The sequence below is a fragment of the Mustela lutreola genome, chromosome 10 (assembly GCF_030435805.1).
Source record: "Mustela lutreola isolate mMusLut2 chromosome 10, mMusLut2.pri, whole genome shotgun sequence".
Lineage (NCBI taxonomy): Eukaryota > Metazoa > Chordata > Mammalia > Carnivora > Mustelidae > Mustela > Mustela lutreola.
Window position 1 is genome coordinate 61986823 of NC_081299.1, and position 12792 is coordinate 61999614.

The following is a 12792-nucleotide window of genomic DNA, read 5'->3' on the forward strand; positions in this document are numbered from 1 at the left end:
TTCGGCAGCACAATCACAATACAGTGTGAGCTGATTATTATCCCCTATATTATTCTCACGTTTTAAAGCTACTATATCTAGATTTAGTCATCAAATAACTTTCTAGCTCAAGGTAAGGCTTTTACTAAAGACACCAATTTGTATTATAGGTCAGGATACCTCCCTGCCTACGTTCAGAAACTGTTTTGCCTTTGGCAAAACAGGATCACAGAACAAGGCAGGACTTTGTAGTCTGGGACAAATTTCAACATAAATAACCTTCTTGAAGTATTTCATAAGTTCTCATCTATAATTCCCTGGCAAATCTGGCTGTACTAGCCATCATACTTCAATAAATCTAAGTTCAATATGTTTCTTAAAGGCTTCAAATGCGTTTCTTGTTATTTAAAAAATACATGCATTTCTGTTGAAATGACCCATGCAAAATTAATAAAAGGATGTCATGCCAAATACCCAAAGCATTTACATTTTCTGACTGCAGAATAATACTTAGGGAGATAGGAAATTCTAAAATGGTCATCTTAATAATTTTGCTATCACTCTACTCTTTCTCACTTATAGAAGACACTAGACCAGATGCTAGAAGTTATCATACCCATGTGCCAACCTCTAAATTATAAAGTAAGCAAATGCATCTTCCTTGTATTTTTTACTGCTTGTCTTTTTGGCCAGCCATCTAACCCCCACACCCCACCCAGTTACCAAGGATCTACCAGAAACCTAAAGCCCTGCTCTTATCATCTCTTCGTCCCTGTTCTGATACTCCATCCAGGACTATCTGATCATTCCATTTCCCCTCCTAACACAAAACACAACTGCTCTTTGTTGCATTCTCTTCGCCTTTTGCCAGGTAGCAACAATAAACCATTTTGAAGTAAGGTGGCAATAGCTGATACTACATTTTCCTCAAAAAGTATATTTGGAAGGTAACTTTTGGAGACTTCTTTCAAAGTAGTAACAGAAATTTCAGGTCTACCAATAGGATAGTGTTGACTTTAATAGGTGGTCCTCAGCACATCACAGCAGTTACTTACTAAATTGTAGCTGTGAGTTGCTAGAGGGAAATATTGAGCCAAATGTTCATTCAGAGAACATGTAGCCAACTCATTTGAAAGAATTTTATTTCATTTTTCATATTTCACTTCAGCCATCCATTGTATCTCATTACGATTATTAGATTTAAAACAAATTAAATTAAAACAATGTGTATCAAGTCTCTTTAATAGTATATCTGTTGCTATTCAAATTCTCACATGAAAGTATATTAAAAAGTCAGTTATGAAAAACATTTAAATAAAGTCCTCTGTTTTGTAAGCTAGTCTTTAAATTTATGGATAAAAAAACATTAAGGAAAATGGGAATAAAACTGTCTGCCACCATATAACAATATACTATGCCTAAATTCTAGGAGAGAAAGGGCTAATGGCATCCAGCTGAGCTATTATATGAACATGCACATCATAGGGAAGTCAGACATGACATTCCTGAAGTAAGAGAGAAAGAGTAAGTGAAATCCTTCTAAGTAGTATGGGTATGAAACATGACATGGTTTTTGACAGTAACCTCATGGGCTTTTAGAAAAAAAAAAAAAATATATATATATATATATATATATATATATATATATATATATATATATAAGACAGCAAGCGATATTCAGAAATGGAGACAATTTGATTTTGTGAAATGAATGTGTACTTAGGGGTCAGACAGAACTGGACAAGAATGCCAGCTCTGCCACTTACTATCCATATCCACTTGGGAAACAAGTTCAACAAACACTTCTCTAAGCCTTCATTCTTCTATCCAAAAAATGGGAGCAGAAATGCTTGACTCACAGAATCCTTATAATGGTTAACCATAAAATGCTTTGCAGGGTTTCTGGCACACAAAAAGCCCTATCAAGTCTTCCTTCCATACTTCCTTTCCTGCTTATGATAAATTATATTTTCTTGTTTGAATAAGATTTGATCAATAACAACTACTGTGCCTGCATTGCAGACTGTTTGGGAGGTATACCAGAACTCCTCTAGTGGAATGCTCATCATACAAGATTTGGATTCCCTAAGCAGTTAGGGTCCTCCTCCTGTAACTCATCTACTTCATGTTCAAGTGCCACCTGGCCCTCTCCACATTCCCCAGGGGTAACTGGAGCTCAGGGAACCAGTGTGAGTGCAAATATTCTGGCTACTATTTCTTGTGAGTAATAAAGTCCTTTTTCTCTGACACAAGAGTCTTGCATCTTCTGCTCACACCATGAAACTGTGGCTGGCAAACATGTTTGCTTAAAAATAGAGTAAAATCTCAAACACCTCATAGTGCTTAATGACTGTCTTTAAAAATTAGAGGTACTGTGACCATATGATAAATAAAATGAATAACACTACCCCCCCCCCCATATACACATACATATATTCAAGTCAGTGCGGTTTTTAAAAGTCCTCTACTAAATACGGGGAAACCTGATTTCAAGGACACAGGGTGTTTGACCCGATGGATATGAGTCATGGTCTGTTGAATCACTCTAATTGGCAATCTTGCAGCTGGAATACTCATCACCAAGAGCCAGGTCATATGCTGATTTCCCCTAATTTAAAAAAATAAGGAGTTCAAATAAACCACTGTGAAATGTACCTTGGCCCTCTCTGTCTCCAGTTCACCAGTTGGGCAAATCCTCCTACCTGGTCACCTAACAGGGAGGCTGACTACGAAAATAAGACTGATCTGACCAACATTTCTTTTATACTTTAAAGTCCTTTTTCCCCTCCAATCTAGGCACTAATGTATTCAAAAAAGAACAAGAACATTCATATCTGATGTCAGCTTTAAAGCTCCCCTTAAGGCCTCTCAGCCACCTCCTGCCATCAAATTCATTAGTGGAAAGAAAATAAAGGTGGAAGAAGGAGGAAGCAAGGGTTGGGGGGGTGGTGAAAAATGAAAATGGGGCTGTCATTCGCAGAGGCTTTCTAAAGGTCTTTCCTAGGTAATGATGTGCCCTCACCTGCACCTGTGTCATTCTCCAGCTTCCTCGAGTGCTTCTCCTCGTCTGTGCTGCTAACACCAGACTCGGTGTCATAGTGCTGGTGGCTGCCAGTTTCCACAGCCTCAGCGACAGTCTGTCCAACTGATTGGAGATCACAGGAAATATCAAAAGGCATAAAAACAGGTCATGGGAACATTGCTGAACTCTTTCACATCCTTTCAGCAAGTGGGGTTAATTTTAAAGTATTCACATTAAAATGTGACCTTTTCTTTTTTTAAATCTATGAAGATTAAATCGCTTCCAAGCCATGATTTCAAAAAGGAAAACACAATGGCAGATCATGAAGTAAAGAAATCCATGCAAAGAAATACTGAAAAGAGACAACAGCCAGAAGCAGTGACAGATCAGCCAAATGCACATGCAATGAAATGATGGAAAACAAGGTTTAGTTGCATTTTCCTTTCTAGAAACATATGTCATGGTTTTTATAACACCAGTCATCATGGCTTTTTGAAATTTCTAAGAGTATCAGAGATGAGTATACTATGAGCATTTCATACATTAGTAGATTTTAGTGATTTGACCTCAATACTCACTCCAGGTGGACACAGCGAGAAAAGCTAGTGTATGGTTCCTATATATTCAACAGTAAAAGCTGTTGTAGAAATTCCTGTTCTCTGCAGCTGATAACCAGCCGTGAAACTTCAGAAACACAATGACCTAAGTTCAAGACCCATACTCCATACCAACCATGTCATCTTCAGGAAGTTCTTTGACCTAAGCTTAAGCCTCAGTTTACCCATCTGTCAAAAAAAGATACCTACTCAATGGTTATTGGAAGGATTAAATAAAGAAATATATGTAGTACAGCCTTATCTTTACTTATAAGGAGGTACTTAAGCACTTAATAAATAATAGCTATGATGATGATGAGCATGTTGATTATAAGTATTACCAACCAATCTGTCATGATTCTAGGCAACACTGTAATATCAATTAAATTTGTCTTTAATTTCTGACATGTCCCTGTCTACATCCCTTACCTATTATCCAATGATCCCTGTGCCTAAATCCCAAACTCCTATGATTGTGCCACCTTCTGGTGAATTAAAGCTCATGCGAATAACACTAGACCAAATCTGCCCTCCCAGATAAGAACAAGTCTCCAAAATACATTCTCCTTCCTCCCCGCCGTCTGCCTTCCTTCCTCCCCCACCCCACGTCTCCCTTCCTCCCCCCCTCCTTCCTCACCCCCCATCTGCCTTCCTTCCTCCCCCCCCCCCCGCACCGCCCCCCCCCCCCCCCCCGTCTGCCTTCCTTCCTGCCCTCCCTCTTTCCTTCCTTCCCTTCTTTCTTTTTTTCTCTCTTTCCTCTCACATATTTGGGTTCAATTGATCCCAAAAACTGTACTTTGAGAAAAACAGAACTAAAATGTGGTCTCTTGCGCACGTTAAGGTGAATTGCTAAAGGGTAATTGGTTACTTATTGATTCATCTGTGTTTAGAAGCAAATAGTAAAATGTCTGCCTCATGTGGCTTTTGGGGACAAAAATGGAATGACTTAACTTTATTAATAGTAAGAGAATAAACATGGAAATGAAAAGAGGTATATCATATAGTCCAAATTCTGTTTTAAATAATTGTTTAACATCAACTTTCCTCATTCATCTGATAACCAAATAAAAAAGATTTTTATAATAATAAAGTTTAGAGATGACATCAACTCATGACAATTTGATTATAGTAGGGTTTGTTATCAAACAAACCTTTATTTTAGGAACTTGTGAACATTGCACATATAATTAAATATCATCTTGCCCACTATAATAATATTAACAGTATTAACCAATGAGTTTAAACATGCAATGTTTTAGGTCCTTGTGTATAATAAATCTGCTTGGCTAATTGAGCAATAGTAATTCCAAAAATGGTAGGACAGTGGAATGGGAGCAAGACTGATTTCACAACAATGATTTGAAGTTTTGTTTCATCAGAGCCTACGAGGTACCTGGATTTTTCCCCCCGGTAGCCATAGACTATAAATAAGTATGGTTTATCATATGAATATAAAATCCTTATGTTATACACCTAAAATAATATACATCAATTATACCTTAATAAATTTTAATGAAAAATGGTTTATCATAATCATCATCATCATAATAATAATTAAAATAAACAATTAGCAGCTATTGAACCAAAGACTATTCTAAGAAGCCAAACGATACTAGCATAATTTGGAAATTATAACTCACTCAGAATGGACAGTGAAGCATGTAGTCCCTCTGTCTCAGGACTGTCCTCACCACCTGGCCACGTCTCCTGGCTTGCCCCTGGAGGGTTAGGCTTTGGAAGTAGATGAGAAGGCTTTTGGAAGTAGATATAGAGTTAGGTGTTGCCTGCTTCAGATTCAGCAAGAATGGGACCCTGGCCTGAGCATCAAGGACTTATGAGGTGTGAGACCAGAAAAGTCCTCCCTTGGTCATTTTTTTCCCTCAGATGTTCTGAAACTAAAACTTAAAAGCAAGAACTTAGCCAGGGTCTAACCTTCAGGGTTTCCACCTGGAGGAAATGAGGACTGTGCCCGCTGAGCCCGGCGCCAGCACTGTAATACATCACTTTGTGTTCTTAACTACTTAGCCCTTGACCCCCTGAGGCTCCTCGCCTTCCCTCTCTGTAAAGATGACCATTAAAAGCAAAGGAAACTGTCTGTTCTCACAGCCTTCAAAGCAAAGTGGAAGAGGCTTGCTCTGAGAATTCTTAGAAAAGCGCTTTTCCACTCAAATAATATAGAATATTTTAAGATGTTTTTTAAAATACCAAAATATTATTATCTGATATTAGCTTTTTTATTATGAAAACAAACATATTTTAAAATAATATATATAGTACTTTCTCAAAATAGGGAAATAGTACATATCCTTATTTAAAGCTTTATAAGATTATAAGGTATAAAAAAGAAAACAAAAGTTATCTTAGTTTCACCACTCAGAACTACTAGTTAACATTTGGTTGGATCTCTATGTATCTTTTTTACTCTCCTCTTGTATAGATAGCATTTTTTAAATTTGGCAATATATTGTGACTATTTCCACGTATCATTAAATAAAAAAAGATTCCTCAGTAACTACATAAAAGTTCTAATAGGTTTTTACTAAAATGTGGTTAACCAGTTGTCTGATGTTGAATATTGAGTTATTTCCATTTGTGTGTGGGTGTATGTGTGATTATAAAGCTATTTTAAATACCACTTACAATCATTTTTGTATTCTTTTCTGACTATTCCCTTAGGGCAAATTCCTGGAATTGGAATTGCTGGCTCAAAGAGCATATTTTTAGAAGCTTTTGATATATGTTTTTATATGTTCTTCAGAAAAAGGAGGTATCAACAAATGATTTCACCTGTAATGAGGGAAGGCTGTATGACCCTGCACATTGCCAACAATGTCACCATTTCCACCAATTCTTTCTATAATTTTGTAATTGAAAACTGGTGGCAAGGATGTCATTTTCAATATTAGTAGGCAAGCTTTCTATAATCATTCCTGCTTCTCCACTTGTTTTCAAACAAAACAAACTGGATCCCATCTCAAAACACACTAATAACGCTGAGCAACTCACTAACAGAAGAAAGTTTTAAAGAGGAAACTTTTCATCTGAATTTTAAGGATGTAAGAAGCTATAAAGGAAGAGTAAGATCTATCCAAGTTTATCCCAAGTTCCCCGTGACCTTGAATACCCTGCGTGTGATTCGATCATTCTTTGTGTAGCCAATCAATTACCTTCCTAGCAAGTCACCATGACAGACTTTGTGACTAACACCCTCTACCTACGCAGTGAAGATGTGCCTGCTCTTACCTCCGGCTCAGCAACACCACCCACACAAACCCAGGACTAATTACAAACTCAAGTCCACAGCTGTTCAGAGATAACAGCTGCAGAGAGCTAATATCTATCCTCCATGCAGTACAGAATAGTAGAGAATCATCTTTCTGCAACTTTCAGATCACGTCATTTGCATGTTCAAACCGTTCCATCTTAGAATGCAATCCTCCCGATGGCATACACGTTTCTTTCTCTGCCTCATCTTCCACCACTTTCTGGTTCATCTGTTTGTTTGCATCTGTCACACCAGCCTCCCTTCTTCCGGAAGCTTCACTCAGCAAGGATGCTCCCTGTTTAGGGTTTAGAGTCCTCGAGTTTGCTCTTCCTTCTGCTTCCTGCGGGCTTTCTCCAGCTGGCAGGGTACCTCTGCCCTGTAATTCCTGCTGGCTCAAATGTCCCCTCATCAGAAAGGCCGCCCCTAAAATCCACCCCTTCCTAGAACCATTACTCTGTCCTCTTACCCTGATTGGTTTTTCTTCTACACTTAGTCCAGAATACCCCAGTACTTTAGACCTCAGCTCACAACACATGATGGCCTTATTCTCTCCTCAGGGCCATCTAACTTGCCTGCATGACGATCAGACTGCATATGGCTTTACATTACTTAGGTTTAGAAAGCTGGCCAAGCATGCTGACATCCTCTCATTCACGTATAAAAGCATAAAATGCCTGCTGCCATATACATTTTACAGTATACTTTATAATATTCTACTCTTAATATTTTATTTATATTTGTAATGTATAAATTATATTACTTCCCAAATTAATCTACCTAAATTGTTCCACTAGTAGAACACAGAGCAAAGATCATGTCACAGTGCATTAAGACAGCTTAAACTGAAGATAACAGAGAAAAATAAACACATTAAAATAACACTACGCCCTATCATCCTGAATTGCCTCCCAAGGACATTGTCCCATTGTAGCTGGCAATTACAATCTTTTACTTTACCCACTTCACTGGATGCAACACATCTTTTATATCAATTCACCTGATTTGTTGGTGGACTGGACAAAGCCCAATTAAGTGAGACATATAAAATAGAAAGAAAAATATCACCTTATGTTATCAATCTGAAAGGTACAAAGGTACTGACTATAGAACTTAACTACTTTATCCACGGCTATGATCTTAAGTGAAAACAATTCAGATAAAGTTGTATTCGTTGGGACACTATAAAACATCATTAACTGATTGTAATTTTGTAGCCCACACACCTGTTCCTAACATAATCACAGTTCATAATTCAGCACCAAACAAATATGAGAGATAATCTTCTATACATTATCTCGGTCCCCATTTTGACCTAAGGTTCTAATCAGAGATCTAAATAAAATAATACACATTTCACTCTTTACCATGCCTTCTGATGAATGCAGCATGGTCAGCTACATGACCTTCCTCTCAAGCATTAACTCTAGTTCCGTCCCTCTCACCTGATCCATCTAACAGAAAACTCCATTAAGAAAGAGGAACTAGTCATAACCTCTTTGCTTGGCATCAGGCAAGTCAAGACCTAGTTTACTTTATCTGAAATTTTCTTAGAAATATTTATTCATATAAGGGACTCTGAGACTATTTCTGACCTCTCTTTATCTATTATTTTAAATATTTACACATTTACTGTTTCATTTCCTTAAATATACTTAAAAACATCAGCACTCAAGAGTTATAATCTATGCCTCCTTGGTTTTTGATAGCATTAATCTTTCTGCATCATTCTGAATATTTTCCATTTTTTAAGAATCCATTAATGTTTCATTTTCCACTGTACTTTCTTCCCCTCTGCCTCTAGGCCTCCATAACCCAGAAATTTTGTTCTTTTGTGGAAGATGGGCCATAGAACAAATCTATCGGTTCTTGCACAGAAGGCAACATATTTTTAAGAAAAGTTGCAAAGTTATAAAATACTAATGCAATAAGTAGAATACTATATATAGTGAATAAGAATAAAATATAGTTATATGTGCTAACATGAAAAGGTACTGAAGACATGGTATTAAGTGAAAAAAAAAGCAAGTGGTAAAACAAAATGTATCATGTTTCCATCTATCTATAAAAAGAATGTATGTATATATATGTAATATATGAATATGTTTTTATATATGTAGAGAGAAAAATTTTTCTGGAATCAGGTCTAAAAAAAATATTTTCTGCAGATATGACACTGTTGCATGGAAAAGAGTAGAGGTGGGACAAGGAGGACCAGCTTTCTTTTCATTCTCTCTGTTCTGTATTGTTTAAACTTTTCAACCAATCCTATCAAGAGCCTTAATATGTGATCTAGAAATGATACTCTTAGGAACCTAACCTAAGAAAATAATTATAGATTTTAAATTACCTTAGGTCATAAGATATTAGAGTTCTATTAATAATAGTGAAAATAGGGAAAAATATAAATATCAATAATAGGGGCATGGTTCCCTTATACGAAAACCACAGAATGGGATGACACACAGATATTGAAGATTACATAATAACAAAAAATGCTTATGGTATAACAATGAGGATAAAAAGCAGAATACAACATTTTATAAAAATTATGACAACATGACTTTGTAAGCCCTAAGTTTAGAAATCAAAAAAACTGACCACATATTGAAGGTGATTTTTGTGTGAGCGCTAAACCTATGGGTAATTTTTAAAAAATCTACTCTTCTCTATATTCTGACTGTTATTTCATGTTATGTCATAAGCAGTTAATGAAAAATAAACACTGACAAAGAGACCTGCTACATTTATTAAAGCTTAAGAAAGATAAAAAGTCACAAACCTTGCCATCTAGTGTCAAACCTGCCTTAATAAAAAGATAACAAAATGCTTTAGAATTATAGATGTTATCAAGTCAAGAACACAGACTTCCCATAATATGTAAGAAAAATGATAAACCTACACACTTTTCATTTCACACATACAGAAAAAACCCTCCTCACTTTCTTCCAAGTGACACGATCCTAGTCCAATGTTTCTGTTTATTCCATCCATCACCTAAATACAACCTACACTACATGTGTCTTGCTTTACAAAAAGATGTCTAGGTACACAAGGCCAGGTACACAATCTAGTTTTCTGAAGTGGAAGTTAAAGAAATAACAATGTCACTGTTCCTACTGAACTTCAACATCTCTACCTTTTGAGGGCAGCAGCTTGCCCAGTTGTACAAATTTCCTTGATGGTACATTATACATTCTAGAACTGAACAATGAAATCCATGATCAAAGACTTGAATTATTTTGTAAGTAGTTTTCAAATATATTTTAATGAGGATCTTTACTTATGTATGGAAAAACCTCTTTGAAAATCTCAGAGGTCTTTAATCCCAGGGGAGAAGTTGGCAAACTTCTTCTATAAAGGACCAGAGAATGTATTCTTAGGGCTTTGTGAGCTATCAGGAGGTTTCTGCTGCAACTACTTAATTCTGTCCTTGCAATGCAAGAGCAGCCATTATTAATATGTAAGCCAGTGAGCATAGCTCTGTTCCAATAAAACTTTATTTTCTGACACTGAAATTTGAATTTAATTTTTTTGTGTCACCACATATTATTCTTTTGATTTTTTTCAAACCACCGAAAGACTTTAAAAACAGAACATTTTTAAAACGTTCTTAATGCAGAAGGAGAAAAAAAGGCAGTAGACCAGATGGGGCCTGTGGATTGAAGTTTGTCAAGCTGTATATTCTAGAGTTATTTGAATTTGCTACACCCCACTATCTGGAATGCTTTCATCTTCCTCCGTTCGATCTTAAAAATCGTATCTAATGTTTAAAGCCTTCCTCAAAAAAATCCTTCACAAAAACATTCAAGGTGTACTTAACCAAATGGGACTTTCCCTTTCTTTTGAAACGCCATAGCATTTGTACCGTCTCTGGCTTTATGAATGATTACTGACCTTTGTCCAATTATTGGTGTGCCACGCCTCCCCCTTAACATGTGATGGGAGGCACCCTCTCTTACACATTTCTTATTGACCATGGTGCCCTGTACATGGTAGAAGGTGAATACTACTGATAATTGAAAGATAACTATTCAACATCCTCAATTCCTAGATGTAGGCCCAAGTGGTTTAATATCAGCTTTTAAGGTCCTAAAAAAAAAAAAAATTAGAGACATTAAAATATTCATAAGCTTTAAAACAGATGATTTTAGTAATATTAAAATGTGAAAACAGATTTTCGCTTGGAATTGAGAAGAATGCCCACCATTTTGGCAGGGAAGACAGATGAGAGAGAACAGGGGAAGGAGAGGAGTGACAGAACCAAACATCTGGCAGGTATGGTCCAGCTGTCCACAGGACACAACTTGGTCCTTTAACTGTACCCTAAAATCAAGGAAGGCATCAGATCTTCCATATCTTGAAAGTCCTGGGACCTGATTATGGTGGGACACTCTTCACTCTTCCCATTCAAAAGGAACTGTCCTGCATACTCACCCAGGGACCACTGGGTCAGGAAGTCACTCAGTTTCAGAGAAGAACTCAAAGTAAAGTTTGGAGTTTTCTATGAGACTGTCATATTTTTATCTAAGTTTAAATTCCTATTGCACAGATACAATAGAAAAATCTTTAAAAACCAGAGCCACTCTGCTTGAATTCAAGTCCTAAGAATGCTTCTTAGGAGCTATATAATCTTCACAATTTACTTAACCTCTCTGAGCCATAATTTTGTCACCTGTGAGAAAAAGACATGATGATAAGAGAACCTAACTCAGGGGATACTGGGCAGTTGTAGGGGGTAGATGAGTTAATGTAAGAAGTGTTTAGAACTGGCACATTGTGAGCACCTACCAATGTTAGCTCTGTGTGTGTGTGTGTGTGTGTGTGTGTGTGTGTGTAGAAAGTACATATATATATAGCTAAGAAGAAATAGTATTTCTAGTGTTAAGTAACCTCTAAAAAGCCACACATACCCTTGCCTTCAGACATATAATGTGTTTTATTTGATTCTTGAGATAGAATTAACACAAGAAGGAATTTACAGAAAATAGGAAACAAGCTATATAAGATTTATCAACTTTTAAAATGCAATAGAAGGGACACAGCAAGCTGAAACTACATGTATGATTATGTGATGAAGAGAGGAATAAGAAAAAAATTGAATGCCTCTGGCATTATCACAATCGTATTTCCCAAGCTTTGGCAGAAATGCAAGGACCAAATAGCTTCCATGCATGGAACAATGGCAGGTCAACTCAATGGCCATACTTACCATCTTTTTCCACCCTACTGGCACCTGCCTTTTTGTCCTCCACCTTAGCAGTGCTTCCTTCCCAAAGCTCAATCTTATTCTTTTCTTTTTCTTCTGTGGAAAGATGTTCCCTGGACTTCTCAGATAAGCCCTCGGCAATCACTGGCATTCCTTTCTCTGTTTCTTCTTCAAGAACATTCTCCAAGTGTTCCTCTATGGGCAGAGGCTTGGTCTCTACATCCGCTGTTATAATTTCTTGGTCTTCGATTTCCACTTCTAAATAATCCTCAATTGGAAGTTGGGATTTTCCTGGCTCATCACTTTCACTCAGCTCCTGGGAAGATGAACTCCTGGCCGTTCTGTTCGGACTGTTTCCAGTGTGGGCTCCTCCATCTCTCAGAGCAGACTCATCACTGCAACTAGAACATGGGTGACTTCTGGAGGAGGAGGATGAAGCAGTCTTTATATCTAAAAAATTAAAATGACATCATTGTTCTTCCATAAAACAACTGGATTAATTGTGGGAATTAGGTTAATAACAATTATACTAAATTTTTAAAAATATAGGTTCATAGATTTACCGTTTTCACGTATATTGCACATAGCTGTCAAGATAAAGAAAAACCTATGCAATCTGAGTCTCCAGAAGTTTTTCTTTCTTAAAAAAATATTATTTATTTATTTATTTGAGAGAGAATGAGAGTGAGCGAGCATGAGCCAGAGGAAGGAACAGAGGGAGAGG

At 36.8% G+C, this 12792-nt stretch overlaps 1 protein-coding gene across 1 annotated transcript in view; it reads right to left on the reverse strand.

Annotated features, from left to right (window-relative positions):
- Positions 1-12792, reverse strand: part of ERICH3 (glutamate rich 3) — a 113146-nt gene that overhangs the window by 5850 nt on the left and 94504 nt on the right. Inside the window, exons 15-16 of the mRNA XM_059138523.1 lie at positions 12072-12518; positions 3002-3124 (exon numbers count right to left, since the gene is read on the reverse strand). Of these exons, the coding sequence (XP_058994506.1) occupies positions 3002-3124; positions 12072-12518 (570 nt within the window). The remainder of the gene's footprint in view (positions 1-3001; positions 3125-12071; positions 12519-12792) is intronic.